At 46.6% G+C, this 13854-nt stretch overlaps 1 protein-coding gene across 5 annotated transcripts in view; it reads left to right on the top strand.

Moving 5' to 3' along the window:
* The window catches only part of cep152 (centrosomal protein 152), a 100560-nt gene that overhangs the window by 32769 nt on the left and 53937 nt on the right, over window positions 1-13854 (top strand). For all 5 annotated transcript variants that reach the window (XM_041175286.1, XM_041175285.1, XM_041175287.1 and 2 more), the window contains 3 exons: window positions 9231-9399; window positions 12235-12375; window positions 13232-13371. In XM_041175286.1, the coding sequence (XP_041031220.1) occupies window positions 9231-9399; window positions 12235-12375; window positions 13232-13371 (450 nt within the window). The remainder of the gene's footprint in view (window positions 1-9230; window positions 9400-12234; window positions 12376-13231; window positions 13372-13854) is intronic.

The following is a 13854-nucleotide window of genomic DNA, read 5'->3' as shown; positions in this document are numbered from 1 at the left end:
TGCAACCTGTGTGGCGAGGCAAGTCACCTCTACAAGACCTGCCCCAAACGTTGCCGTACTTATGCACAGGCAGCCAAAGCCAACGAGGGGGAAGCAGAAGAAATGCCTCGTGTCACTCCAACCACCAAGGCCCCCAGGGAGAACAACGGGACAAAGGAGGACACAGAGAGAGACAAGGTGGAGGAAAAGATTGGGGCAACAGATGGCCAATCAACAGCACTGTCCCCTGAACCTCCCACTCCTCAGGAGAGCGAATCAACGGAGGAGGAGGAGGCAGCAGTGGGAAAGCAGCAGGGGGAGTGGCAGCTGGTGAAGAGAGCCAAAAGGAAGAAAGGGCTAAAAAGAAACCAAGCCACTTCCCAGACAAGAGTCAAGAGGCGTCTCCTATCCGACACGGATAACAAGAGCAGCAGCTCTTCGGACGAAGAAGTGCCAGGGCAGCACCAACAGAAGAAGCCGCAAAACACTAGGGAGTTGGAGGACGAGACACCCAAGCTCCAGAACATTGGAGACCATGAGGAGACCAGAGCACCCCAACTTGGCCCACAACCCGAAGAGGCCAGTGCACCACAACCCCAGGAATCTGGGAACAGTGAGGCGCTCAGCGCACCCCAGCTCCGGGAAGCCGGGAGCAGCAACGCCCCAGAGGGGGAGAGGATTGGAGAAGCTTCTCCAACAGAGGACATTTCAAACCCCGCTCTCTGCATGGACCCCCAGATGCCACCCGAGCAGAACATCTCCAATGGGGAGGTTCAGGACGCTTTCCTCAGCCCATCCCAAGTGAAGCAATTTGAGCACACCACGGGCATGAAGGAACTCTCAGAGACAACAGGTTTGGTAAGCGACTAACTGCTTTAAAATGGGTGTAAAGATTGTATCCATAAATGTGCGTAGCATTAAATCTACTACACGATGTGTTGCGACCTTGGACTACCTTGCCAAGGTCAAAGCTGACCTGTTGTTTCTGCAGGCGTGTGCAATACCGCACCTCAGCTCCTACAGGCAGTGGTCACGATGGTGGTCCCATGGGCCATCGATCTGGTCGGGAGGAAACGACTCTCGTTCCTCCGGCCTGGGGATTCTACTGCGGGGAGGCAGCTTCACTGTCTCCCAGGTTAAGGAGGTGGTGGGCGGGCGCCTCCTCGTAGCAGACGTAATGTATAAGAACGCTCCACTCCGGTTAATTAACGTCTACTCCCCGTTACAAGGGCCTGAGCGGCTGGAGGTTTTTCAGCAGCTCCCACTGCTGCTGGCAACCTCCAGGCTGGTCATTCTGGGCGGTGACTTCAACTGCATCATCGATGCGGCTGGACGATCCGGCAGGGCCGACAGCAGATTGGATGCTACGTCCAGATCCCTGATGGAAACAGTAAAGGATGCCAAGCTGCACGACGTCTTCAGCACCCCTGCAGATGGCGCGCAGCGTAGATACACCTGGTCGTGGCCTGATGGGTCCGTCTGTTCCAGGATAGATTTCCTGTTTGTGTCCCGTGCATTCACAGTCAGATCCACCGACATCAAGCCAGTGTTCTTCTCTGACCACTGCCTCCTACTGGCTGACTGTCACTTAGAGAAGGACCAGAGGGTTGGCAGGGGGGCATGGAAGCTAAACATGCAACTGCTGACCCCAGAGAACATTGAGGAGCTCAAGAGGGATTACAAAGGTTGGAGAACCATGAAACCCCACTTTGAGTCACTGACACACTGGTGGGAAGCGATCAAGGGAAACTTCAAGAGGTTTTTCATCCTCAAAGGCACCCAGAAAGCTAGAAAGGAACAGAGGGAAATGTCCCGACTCCAGAAAAACATGCAGAACCTGCTCTGGCTGCGGTCGATGGGGGTCGATGTCAAGGAGGAACTCCAAGAGGTGAAGAGCCAGCAAGCCTCACTTTTTGCCTCGGAGGCCTCCAAGATTGTCTTCCGTTCCAGAGTCCGCTCCGTGGAGCAGGATGAGACGTGCTCACGTTTCTTCTTCCAAAAGGTACACAGAGAGAGCTCTGTGATCAGCAGCCTGAAGGAAGAAGACGGCTCAGCAAAGTCATTGCAATCTGACATTTTGAGGATCAGCAAATCCTTCTATGCCGGATTATATGACGTGAAGCCCACAGACAGCACGGCCTCCCAGTCCTTCCTGTCCTCTATCACGGAGGTCTTAGATGACAGTACGGGAGAGTCTGGACAAAGCGCTAACTCCTGACGAACTGAATAAGGCCCTTGAGTCCTTCGAGAAGAGTAAAACTCCCGGAAGCGACGGCTTGCCGGCGGAGTTGTATTTGGCTCTGTGGGACTGGATCGGCCCAGACCTGCTAGAAGTGTACGAGAGTATGCTCCTGGCCGGCAGTATGTCAGAATCCATGAGGAAAGGCATTATCACCCTCATCTACAAGCACAAGGGGGAAAGGGAGGAAATTAGAAATTGGTGACCCATTTCACCGTTGAATGTGGACTATAAAATTCTGTCCAAGGTCATCGCCAATCAGGTCAAATCCGCTCTGGAATTGGTGATCCACCCTGACCAGACCTGCACTGTGCCGGGCAGGAAGATCTCTGACAGCCTCGTGTTGCTCAGGGATACGATTGCCTATGTGCAGGACAGGGGTGTGGACACCTGCCTCATCAGCCTGGATCAGGAGAAGGCCTTTGACAGAATATCGCACATCTATATGGTGGATGTGCTCTCCGAAATGGGGTTTGGGGAGGGAATTCGCAATTGGATCAAACTGCTCTACACTAACATCAGTAGTGCAGTCTCAATCAATGGGTGGGAATCAGATAGCTTTCCTATTAAATCTGGAGTCAGGCAGGGCTGTCCTCTCTCCCCTGTTCTTTTCGTGTGTTGCATAGAACTCTTTGCTGAGTCCATCAGGAAGGATCCGGGCATAAGAGGATTGACGATCCCAGGTAGCGGAGGCACTCAGATCAAAGTCTCCCTGTACATGGACGATGTCGCCGTCTTCTGCTCGGACCCGCTGTCGGTGCACAGACTTATCCACATCTGCAACCAGTTCGAACTGGCCTCAGGAGCCAAGGTAAATCGTGGGAAGAGTGAGGCCATGTTCTTTGGGAAATGGGCTGACCGATCCTTTGTCCCCTTCACTGTCAGGGCTGATGGCCTGAAGGTGCTGGGGATATGGTTCGGAGGGACCAGGGCACGCGTTAGAAACTGGAAGGAGCGAGTGTCCATGGTGAAAAGGAAACTGGGCATGTGGGAGCGACGCTCCCTCCATTGCGGGTAAGAACCTGGTCATCAGGTGTGAGGCACTCTCGCTGTTGCTGTACGTGGCTCAGGTCTGGCCCATTCCACACTCCTGTGTGGTGGCGATCACCCAAGCCATCTTCCGCTTTATCTGGAGGTCGAAAATGGATCATGTCCGCAGTGACACGATGTACAAGCCTCTAGATAAAGGGGGAAAAAACGTGCCCAACATCGCCCTCATACTGAAGGCCACCTTCGTGTGCGGCTGCATCAAGCGGTGCGTAGACCCTCAGTATGCAAACACCAAGTGTCACTACATGCTGAGGTTCTACCTGTCCCCGGTGTTGCGAAGGATGGGTCTGACCACGATGCTGCGGAACGCTCCAAGTAGTTGGACCGTGCCGTACCACCTGTCCCTCGTGGGAAAATTTATGCAGAGAAACACCTTCGACCACAAGTCCGTCAGGCAGTGGTCGGCACGTAACATCTTAAAGGCCCTGAGGGAAAAGGAGAGGGTGGATCCTGTGGGATGGTTTGGCAGAATGCCTCATCACCAGAACTTTCCAACAAACACCAAAATGTAGCTTGGCTGGTGGTGAGAAAGGCCCTCCCTGTAAGATCCTTCCTACACGCCAGGAGTCTCACCCCCTCTGCACGTTGCCCTCGAGGTGGCTGTGGTGGGAAAGAGACCGTTGTTCACCTCCTTGTAGATTGTGTCTTTGCGAAGAAGGTCTGGAGAGAGCTGCAGTGGTTTCTGTTGAGGTTCATCCCGAGCAGTTCTGTGACAGAGGACTCTGTGCTCTACGGGCTGTTCCCAGGGACACACACCGAGACAAACATCAACTGCAGCTGGAGGATCATCAACTCGGTGAAAGGCGCTCTTTGGTCTGCCCGAAACCTGTTGGTTTTCCAGCGCAAAGAGTTGTCCCCGACCGAGTGTTGCAGACTGGCACATTCCAAGGTCCAGGACTACGTGCTGAGGGACACAGTTAAGCTTGGGGCAGCTGCTGCAAAGACGCAATGGGGAAGGGTCGCTGCCTAAGACCTTTCTGCCACAGTGCACTGGGGGGCTGGGAACTGTAAAGAGCCCCTCAGGCTGTACAGATTAAAATGTATGTCTGCCAATGATTGAAATATGATTGTTCTGATACACCTTGTGTTTCATGTTGTAAAAGTTGAACCTGTTTGTATTTTTGTAATGGTGATTTGAAATGGTTCGAAATGTTTTTGAAGATTTATGAATAAAGTATATTTTTGCAAAAAAAGAAAATATTAGCTAAAGGATGTGCTAATGGTGACGTTAAGGGTAGAAAGCAGGATGAGCAAGTGACAGATGCACCACCGCCACCCCCCCCCCCCCCCTCCCCCCGGCCGCCCAGTGATTGTTCCTAACCTGGCAGATTTTGCATTTAGGTGCTGCATTTCGAGCCTACAGCCCAGGCTTGTCCTGGAGGTCATTCTGTGGTGTGCTAGCTGAAGGTTTGTTGGATTAAAGCCTCCCGGGTATCCCTGCCTCCTTGGAATATGCCCGGGTCAGCGTCTACCCCTTCAGCATTTCCCTGTGCATGCTAATCCTTGGACTCACTGCTGGACTCATCGTGTGCAGCCGCAGCCACTGCGTTGACATCTTCATTGTCCACTGCGTCCCCCCCTTTCCAGTGCAAGATTGTGGAGAGCGCAGCATGCAACCAGTATCACCGAGACACGATCTTGGGGGTACTGGAGTGCGCCCCTTGACCGGTCCAGGCGTCGGAAGCGCATCTTGAGAAGACCAATGGTTCTCTCCACTACAGCCCTTGTCGAGACTTGGCACCTTTTGTACCACTGCTCAGTTTTTGTTCTTGGATGGTGTAGAGGCGATATGAGCCACCTTCTGAGGGGATAGCCCTTGTCACCCAGCAGCCATCCGTCCAGCCGGGCTGGAGCACTGAAGAGCCGCGGAACCTGGGAGTGTCTGAGGATGTAGGTGTTGTGGGAGCTGCCTCGGTACCTTGCACAAACTTGTAAAATCAGCATCCTGTGACCACACTATCTGCATGTTCATGGAGTGGAAGCCCTACCTGTTGAAGGCACTGGGCTCATCTGGCGCCTTGATGGCCAATGTGTGCAGTGTATGGCACCCTGGACACGGGGGAAGCCAGCAATCGCTGTGAAGCCTCTGGCTAGCTGTGTCTGGCTTACCTGTTCCCAATGTTAATGGATGAAGGTCAACGCACGCCTGAACAGAGCATCTGTAATCTGCTTGACACAAGTGTGCACAGCTGATTGGGAGACACCGCAAAGATTAGCCACCGACCCCTGGAAGGAGCCAGAGGCATAGAAGTTGAGGGCAGCTGTGACCGTCAGAGTCACTGGCATGGGGTATTCACCCACACAGTTAGCAGAGATCTCAGGCCTTATCTGACAGATATAGTTGACTGTCTCCCTCGAGAGACGGAACCTTCTTCAGCACTGCACCTCAGACATATTGGGGTAGCTGCTTCGCCGCCTGTATAACCTGGCAGCAGAATAGTGGCGTCTTCTGCGGCCCCTTCCGTCTTGGACTACCCCTTGGCCCTGCGCCCCTTGTGCCTGCGCCTGTCCTCCCAAAGGTGGCTCCCCTGGAGGCTGATTGTGCACTCCTGGCCTCCTCCCCCTTCTAGCCCTCCCTTCTTCCTCAGAGGAGCTGCCTCCAGTGGACAGTTCAGCTCCCATTCCCAGGCTAAGGGAAGGCTCCCTGAAACCTGCAGGCCCAGAAAAGATTCCTCACTGCAGAGTGCTGACCTGAAGGTTAAGAGTCCAGAAAAAGCAGCTGGTATGCGTTTTGATGTACTGCAGATCACACAGGCAAGTTTCAAAAACTTACGGGAATAAATGCTTGACTGTGCACACTTGCGACCCCAGTGAGCTCTCTTATCCCGTCAGTGGATGACGTTAATACAAGTGCATTCTACCCGCCTGCCTGTTGCTCCCATGCGCCGAGCTGAAGATCGCACAGGCGCTGAATAATCGACGTCAGTTGGCGCATCAAGGGCTTTAACTGGCCCATTAATTAATGGTGGGTACACGTTGGACACCATTGCGCGCACCCCCCCACCCCCCAACGAAATATCATGATTGTGCACGGTGATTTCGGGATGCTTGCCCTGCGTCACCATGTCATTTTATGTGCGGGGCCCGGCCCCAAACGCCAAAGGGAAAATTATGTCCTAGGTTTCTTACAGCTCAGCAATGTGCACATTGAGCCTTGTAAGTTTTTTGTCGATCACAGCTGTCTTGCATGCACCATCAACCTACAGAAGATTGTCAGTAAGGCCAAGGTGCATGGTCCTTCTGTTCCAACTTGTGATGTGAAGGACTGGTGTTGTCTTTGTTAAATTTAACTTGCCTGGTACATAGATTAGTAACCCATCTGATGAGAGATGATTCACTAAACTCAAAGTACCATTAAAGCAAGCAGATCGTGATGGGACAGCACCTAACTGACTGGGGGCTACCCAGTTTGAGGCAGGCAGTAGCTACCCAAAGAGATGCGATGATTTCTCCCACCATCGGAAGTAACACTTGGCGCTTGTGCTTTATGCCGATTTGAGCCAGAGCTTATAACCGGCAACGCTTTCTTCCTGTGTTGTGCCAATGTAAACTAAGAAGCTGGGGTGCCTTCTCCAGGTGCCAGGCCTGGGAAAGTAGTATGGAGACCTTGAGTTGCCCAAACATCAGGGCACCCCCTTTCAGCTTTGCTGTGCAAAGGAAAGGACGAAACCAGTATTGTTTGGTAACTGCCGTGTTGTGGGATTTGGCAGAAAGCTGCCTGATGAATGATGGATTACAGCGCAACGTAGAGTGCTCAGGGCCATTGACTGTCTTGTGTCTCTGCTGGAAGGAAAGATTTGTGCCTGAAGTCATGTGGATACAAAATAATCAACTCGTGCAAAAACCAGGGGGATCACAGTGACTGTACCAGTTACCATGCACCTCTTCATTGAGTATTGTCAGGAAAGTCTTTGCTCACGTTGCTCTGGCCAGATTGCAGACCCTGGCATCATGCATCTACCCTGAGTCTCAGTGTGGCTTCAGTGCTGACAGATCAACAGTTGAATGATTTTTTCACCAGCAGTTACAGGAGAAGTGCTGTGAACAGTGCAGACCGCTACATTGCCTTCATGGACCTTGCCAAGGCCTTCAACCTTTTCAGCAAAGACAGACTCTAAACTGTGAAAAATAGATTGCTGTCTGGACTCCTGGACATCATTTCTTCTTTCCACAAGAACATGCACAGTTTAGCTGGTTACAATGGAGCACCATCGAAGGCTTTCAAGATCAGCAGGGTAAAGTACAGCTGTGTCCTGGTGCCAACTCTCTTTGGCATATCTTTCTCCATGCTACTAGTGTACACTTTTAGCGAATCATATGAGGTTGTCTGCCTGATGCCAGAGCTGACAGCAGTCCGTTCAACTTGGCAAGACTGTGCACCAAGACCGAAGTGTGTAAATGTTCTAGTCTGTGACTTGCTGTTTGCTGATGACGTTGGGCTGGCATCCCATTCTGAAGTTCACTTGCAACGGCTTGTAGATTGGTTCTCCTCAAGGAGTTTTGTTGGCAATTGGTGTCAAGAAGAGCAAAGTTATGGGCAGCACAAAGAGACTCCACCTTCTATCAACATTAACTCTGTTGGTCATCGACATCTTGGATCAACAATTACCAGCAACCTCCCTTGATACTGAAATACTGAATCAGATTGCCATAGCAGTCATGTCAAAGTTTAGAAGTAGTATGTGAGCCAACAGCAAATTAATTAAAAAATATGAAGCTCTGTGTACCAGCCTTGAGTTCTTAGCACCCTCCTTTACAATAGTGAGACGTAGGCAACTTATGCAAGCCAAGAAAAGCAGCAGAACAGCTTCCACCTCCGCTGCCTCAGACAAATATTGGGCATCTTCTGGTAAGGCAGCGTGGTGAACATGGAAGTACACAAGTGTACAGGGATCCATAGCAGGTTTGCCCTCTTGAGTCAGTGGTGACTCTGGCTGGGTCATGTGAGCCAACTGAATGACAGCTGCACCCCCAAAGACATGTTCTACAGGTGACCTTGCTATCGGCACAAGACCAACAGGTCACTCATGTTTGTGATACAAGGATGTTTGCAAGCGAGACTTCAAGTTGACTGGAATTGAAGTTGATGTATGGAAAGTCCTCGCTGCTGATTGGAGTGCCTGGACACAAGCAGTCAGGAAGGGCCTGGTAAAATCGGAGGACAAAAATGAACAGATGGCAGAAAAGAGAGCCCATCAGTAGGAAAAAGCAGCTGACCTCTGGCCAACATGCTTCGTCTGTGCCAGCTACAAAAGGGACTGCCAATCGTGAATTGGCTTCTATAACAGCAACAAAGATATTCAATACAGAAGTGACATAGATCCTAGGCACAGTCCACCATCTCCGAGACAAATGAATGCCTAACTCCACCATGTGTCAATTTTCTTAAAGAAAGGAACATAACCTTAAATTATAACTAGTGTGCTGATATGCTTATCTGAAAATTGTGAGGAAGTAAACTGTTTTAAAAATCCATACCAATGAGCTCATGGCTTTTAATGGTATATTGATTTTCTTCAGTGATCAGTCATAGAATATCTCTTGCTTTAAATTTGCAATGACTACATCACTGTTGTACTGAGTATTAACAATATTGATGAGTGCCTTTGGCCATGCTGCCAACAAAGGAGTAAAAGTATAAGTGAAGCTGCTTCCAAACTTATAGTATGGAGAGTAATAAGTGTGTGTCTACGGACTGGAGTTTCACCTTGGAATTCAGATGACGACTGCAGCCAAAGATTTGGTTTTGTTAACATAACTTCAATTACTACTTGTTTGTTGAACTTGCTCTCTCGCTCATAGCACTTGAGCTGCAATTGTTAGTTCTGCGATTCTCTAAGCACTTTCACTGAATTCAATTTTGTTCAAGTTGTCAACAAATTTGCATGCTGCTATTTGTATAATCAGTTTTTATAATGTCAAATTGTTGGGCTTCATTATTTTCTTTGCTTGCCTCCTGCAGCATTTTATTGCAAATGAACATATTTCTAATGAAGATGTGGAGCTATACAAAGTGAAGTATAACCCTTATCCAGCTGCTCATCCACCTAAAGGGGCTATTAAAGCAGATGAAACAAATTTAGACAACAGACTTGAACAACTGCAGAGTAAGTTCCTGGATAGTGGAGAAGGTTAGTAGTACTTCTGATTTAATATTCCCTCTGCATTTTAATTAATGATTGTAGGGCTTAATGCACTGAATCACTGATCAAAGGGTACACCTAATGTTGGCAGTTAAGTTCTTGCAAATGACTCAGAGAAGGATGGAGGGAACTACTTACCTGTTGAGATATGGGGGAGAATTTTCTCCCTGTCGGGGGCATTGTGTGGGCGTAGGTGTGCGCGCCGCTGATCAGCTGCACGCACACCCACACCCACTCCAGCACACAATTAAGGCCCGCCCAGCATGATGTGTGCCCAGAAGCACTGAGCACTCCCTGTGCGGGCGGGGAGGAGGGTTGCCTGAGCCAGGGCCTGTGCTCTTTAGTGCATGTGCGCAAAAGAGTGCAGAAATCTCCAAGGCACAGAGCTGCCTCAGAGAGATTAGTTTAAGTTTGAAAAATTTTAATAGAGAAAAAATTTTAATAGAAAAAATAAATTTTTTAAGACATGTCCCCTCATGTGAAACTGTCACATGAGCTGGGCCATGTCTATGTATTTTATTTAAAAGCTTTTCAAACCTTTAAAAACCTTCATGAAACCTCATCCTGCCTGTGGGATGAGCTTCCATGAAAAATGGGAAGGCCGCTTGGGCTCTTCGCCTGCCTGCCAACCTTAAGGTTGGACGGGCAGCTCGGTTTGTTAGTTAACTGGCCTTAATAGGCCTTTGACAGCTCGGCGGACACACAGCTAAGTTGGCTGCGCGCCCACCAAACTGAAAACTTGAATGACGCGCGGTAACATCGGGACACATGCTCGATATCACCGTGTGTCATTTTACATCTCGACGAGTGGGCCCCGCCCCCGCTCACTGAGCCAAGGATTCTGCCCATAGAGTTTTAGTGAGACTTATTTATTTTTCGCAATTCTATCTGATGTGAGTAAAGGGGAAAAGAATTTGCCATGAAACACCCACGAGCCACTTGTTTCACTGCCTTTAGTGGAGACCTCTTGCAAATGTATTTCCTTTAAGCAGCATTGCGCACTTGCAACAGTGTGACCTTCAACCCATCTTGTTTGTTATAAAATGGGATTTTATTGTCAGCAATGAAACGAGGGTCCATGCTGCTGACCTGGGAGAAAGCTGCCCAAAAGACCTAGCAATGACTGGGAATTTCTGCTTTCCCAATGGCAGTTTAAATCTTGCACCAAGTCAAGGGGATGCCTTGGTTTTCAGCAGCACTATTAGCAAGCAATTTGACAATCAATCAAATTGATGTATTCATACAACAAATTTGGAAGTTAAAATTATGTATCATTTTTTATTTAACAAACTAAACATGTAAATATATGATTTCTATTAGGGTAAAGTTATAATAAAGATAGAATTTTAATGTTTTTAAAATATGTGGGGTTTTTGGCATTGTGGAGAAATCTGACATTTCACAAATATGAAATTAGCTTTTGTGAACAGTGTGGATGTTTAATAGTAATTATGAAGTTAGTATGCTGTTTAAAAACACAATTGCACCTCATTCAACAGTGTAACTTTTGGCTTTTTGTAGAGAATAACAGTGTAGACCTAGAAGTTTTCGTCAAATTGTGATGGCACTGGAGATTGCAGTCATGCAACCTCTACAGTTGTTTTTCCTTTCATGGGATGTAGGCATCACTGGCTGGGCCAGTATTTATTACCCATCTCTAATTGCCCTTGAAGATAGTGGTGAGCTGCCTTCTTGAACTGCTGCAGTCCATGTGGCGTCAGTACACCCACAGTACTGTTAGAGAGTTCCATGATTTTAACTCAGTGACAATGAAGGCGCAGCAATATAGTTCTAAGTCAGGATGGTGTGTGCACCTGATGGAACAATGTAGACTTACTGATGGCAACTTGTTCTGGAGTTCTGTTATTCTGCACATGCCTGGACTCCTGAAGTTGTTGTAGTGCCAGCAAATGCTGATAGTTTTGCTGCATTGTCACAGCAAAATTTGGGGGCCAATAGTTTAGATAACCTCACTGATTAATTACTCCTCACTAACTGTTTGGTTTTCACTTAATGTTCTGGAAGTACACTCATTAAATTTATCCCCTGCATTTTTCATTTTTGCATCAATTAAAATGAGCACTTAAATTGTTTCAAAATGTAAGAACCTTTGCTGCTGATGACAACTGACCTTACCAAAACAGGTCCCTTATTTAATGGAACATTTTGCTTATCATTTCTTTTAGTGATCACGGAAGAATAGCTAATCTCCAATTTAGATGCTAGTTAGCACTTAATACAGTAATACTCTAGAACTATATTGCTGTTCCTTCACATCTTTAATGATATTTAATGTCCTTTTAGCTTTCTTCCTGACAAATTTAATTTTCAGTGCTGATAGTTTCAAGTTTGAATTCTTTTAGTATGAATAATACCCATCCTGGGCAGCTTAAGGTAATGAATATTCAGCCGGATTTACAAATTTTACAAAAGGGAAGTTTAACAATTTGAGTAAAATTCCAGCATCTGCAGTATTTTGCATTTGTAATAAAATCTGGTGTTTATACTCATGTTAGGTTCAGAGGGTAGTGGTTGTCCCATTCATGTTCTATTCTTTGTGTTTTTGGTGGCAACTCAGCTAAGATATAGCTTGCAACCCTGCAAATATTTGTGCCAGCACAGTAACTGACATTTAGTGTAAACATGAAATTTCCCAGAAAAATTATCGATACATTGCATTATTAATTAAGATTTAGGGTTTTTTTTGTAGCTGTTTTACAAATAAGCCTTCTTGCAATACACGAATTTGTAAAAAGCTAACAAACCCATTCAATTTGAGACTTATTTCTTTTTAATAGTTGGAATGTTATCTTCGTTCTACAGCTTCTACAGAAGCCCATCAGTTTGCACAGTTACAGATACTTTACGGTGCACGGGGCAGGCAGTTGGAGGAAATGCAGCACAAACAGGAGGAGTTTGCCCGTGAGATCAGATATTTGAATCACCAGCTTGCCATGACCAAAGGTAATAGAACAACCTTGGATTTCAGCAGGTGTAAGTTGTGACTGTTATTTCTTTATTTAAAAAGAGATTAAGTGACATTCTTGGTTAATTGGTATTATTCTGTTAATGGCTTTCAAATCTTGTGGAAGTGCTGAATCTTAGCATTTCTGAAATAAGTTAGAATTTGATCCTGATAGCTGCTAATTAATTTGGGCACTATCAATATTTGCTACTATTACTGCACGAGTACAATTTATTCAAAGTGGGTGAGAAGAATGTTCCATGAGCAGTTTATTTGTGTTTGGAGGCAAAAGTAAAACAGTACTTCCATGACACGTTATTGTGCAATGCATATTTATTAAAATAGGATTTTTGTTTTGCATGACTCTAAGGTAAATAACTTGCATTTATATGGTACTTTAAGACATTTAAAAATTTGCAATAACTTACTTCACAAGTAACGAATTTATCACTGTTTTTGAAGTAGAACAAATGCACCAGCCAGTTTTCGTGTGGTAAGGTCTTACAAGCAGCAATGAGATCAGCTGTTGTTTTTTTGGTGGTGTTGGTTGAAGGATAAATGCCGGCCAGGACACTGGAAGAAATGCCTAACTCTTTGGAAAATAAACTATGGGAGCTCCTTTGTTCACCAGAATAGACAGAGCATCAGTTTAGCATCTTATTCATTAAAAAAAACCTCCAACAATGCAGTACTTCCACAATATAGCACTGAAGTGCATAGATTATGTACTTGAGCCCTGGGGTTGAGCAGTCGATCTGTTAGTGTCACCATTGAGGTCAGGTTGCCACTAGTGCTACAAATTATGTAAACAGCTAGGAAGTAAACTATTTTTCACTAATATATGTTATTTTACAGGAGAAAAAGATGGTGTTGCTATTAGCTGCCAGGAGTTGCAGAAGTTACTTCAAGATGCAAAAGAGCACGAAGTTCACCTGGAAGGCCAAATTAAAGCATTGGAGTCCAGAGTTCAAGACCTGAGTGCCAGTGAAGAAGAGGCAAGCATAAAAATTTTCCTTATATCTACAAGCCTGTACACCTGTAGGCGTTCAAAATTAAACTGAGCACTTAACAAATCAGATTAACAATAATGACAACTACACATTTTGCCAATTTTATCTTTTTTAACTGAATGAAAGCAATTTTTTTTATATGTAAAGGGAACATATACTTTACCTCAGGGCAATGGGACTTTGTTGTCAAATAATTCAGCATAGAGGCTTAGCTCAATCTTTATCCCCAGAAAATAGTTTGAGATGTATACCAGATGCCTAAGCACAGTGAATCATAGGAAATCAAGAAGATTAGCCTGTCTTTGTAAAGGAATCTGCCTTTTTTTTCCTTCATGAATTTAGATTGTTCCCTGACAGCTATGCATTCCAACTACTTGCCTTTGATATTTGCTGCATCCACATGATCAAGTATCTTGGGCACAGAACCAGGAAAATCTCTTCTGATAACAGAATACATTATTATGCAGT

This window comes from Carcharodon carcharias, chromosome 26 (assembly GCF_017639515.1).
Source record: "Carcharodon carcharias isolate sCarCar2 chromosome 26, sCarCar2.pri, whole genome shotgun sequence".
NCBI lineage: Eukaryota > Metazoa > Chordata > Chondrichthyes > Lamniformes > Lamnidae > Carcharodon > Carcharodon carcharias.
Note: the sequence above shows the minus strand (reverse complement) of the source record. Positions and strands in the feature narration are given on the sequence as shown.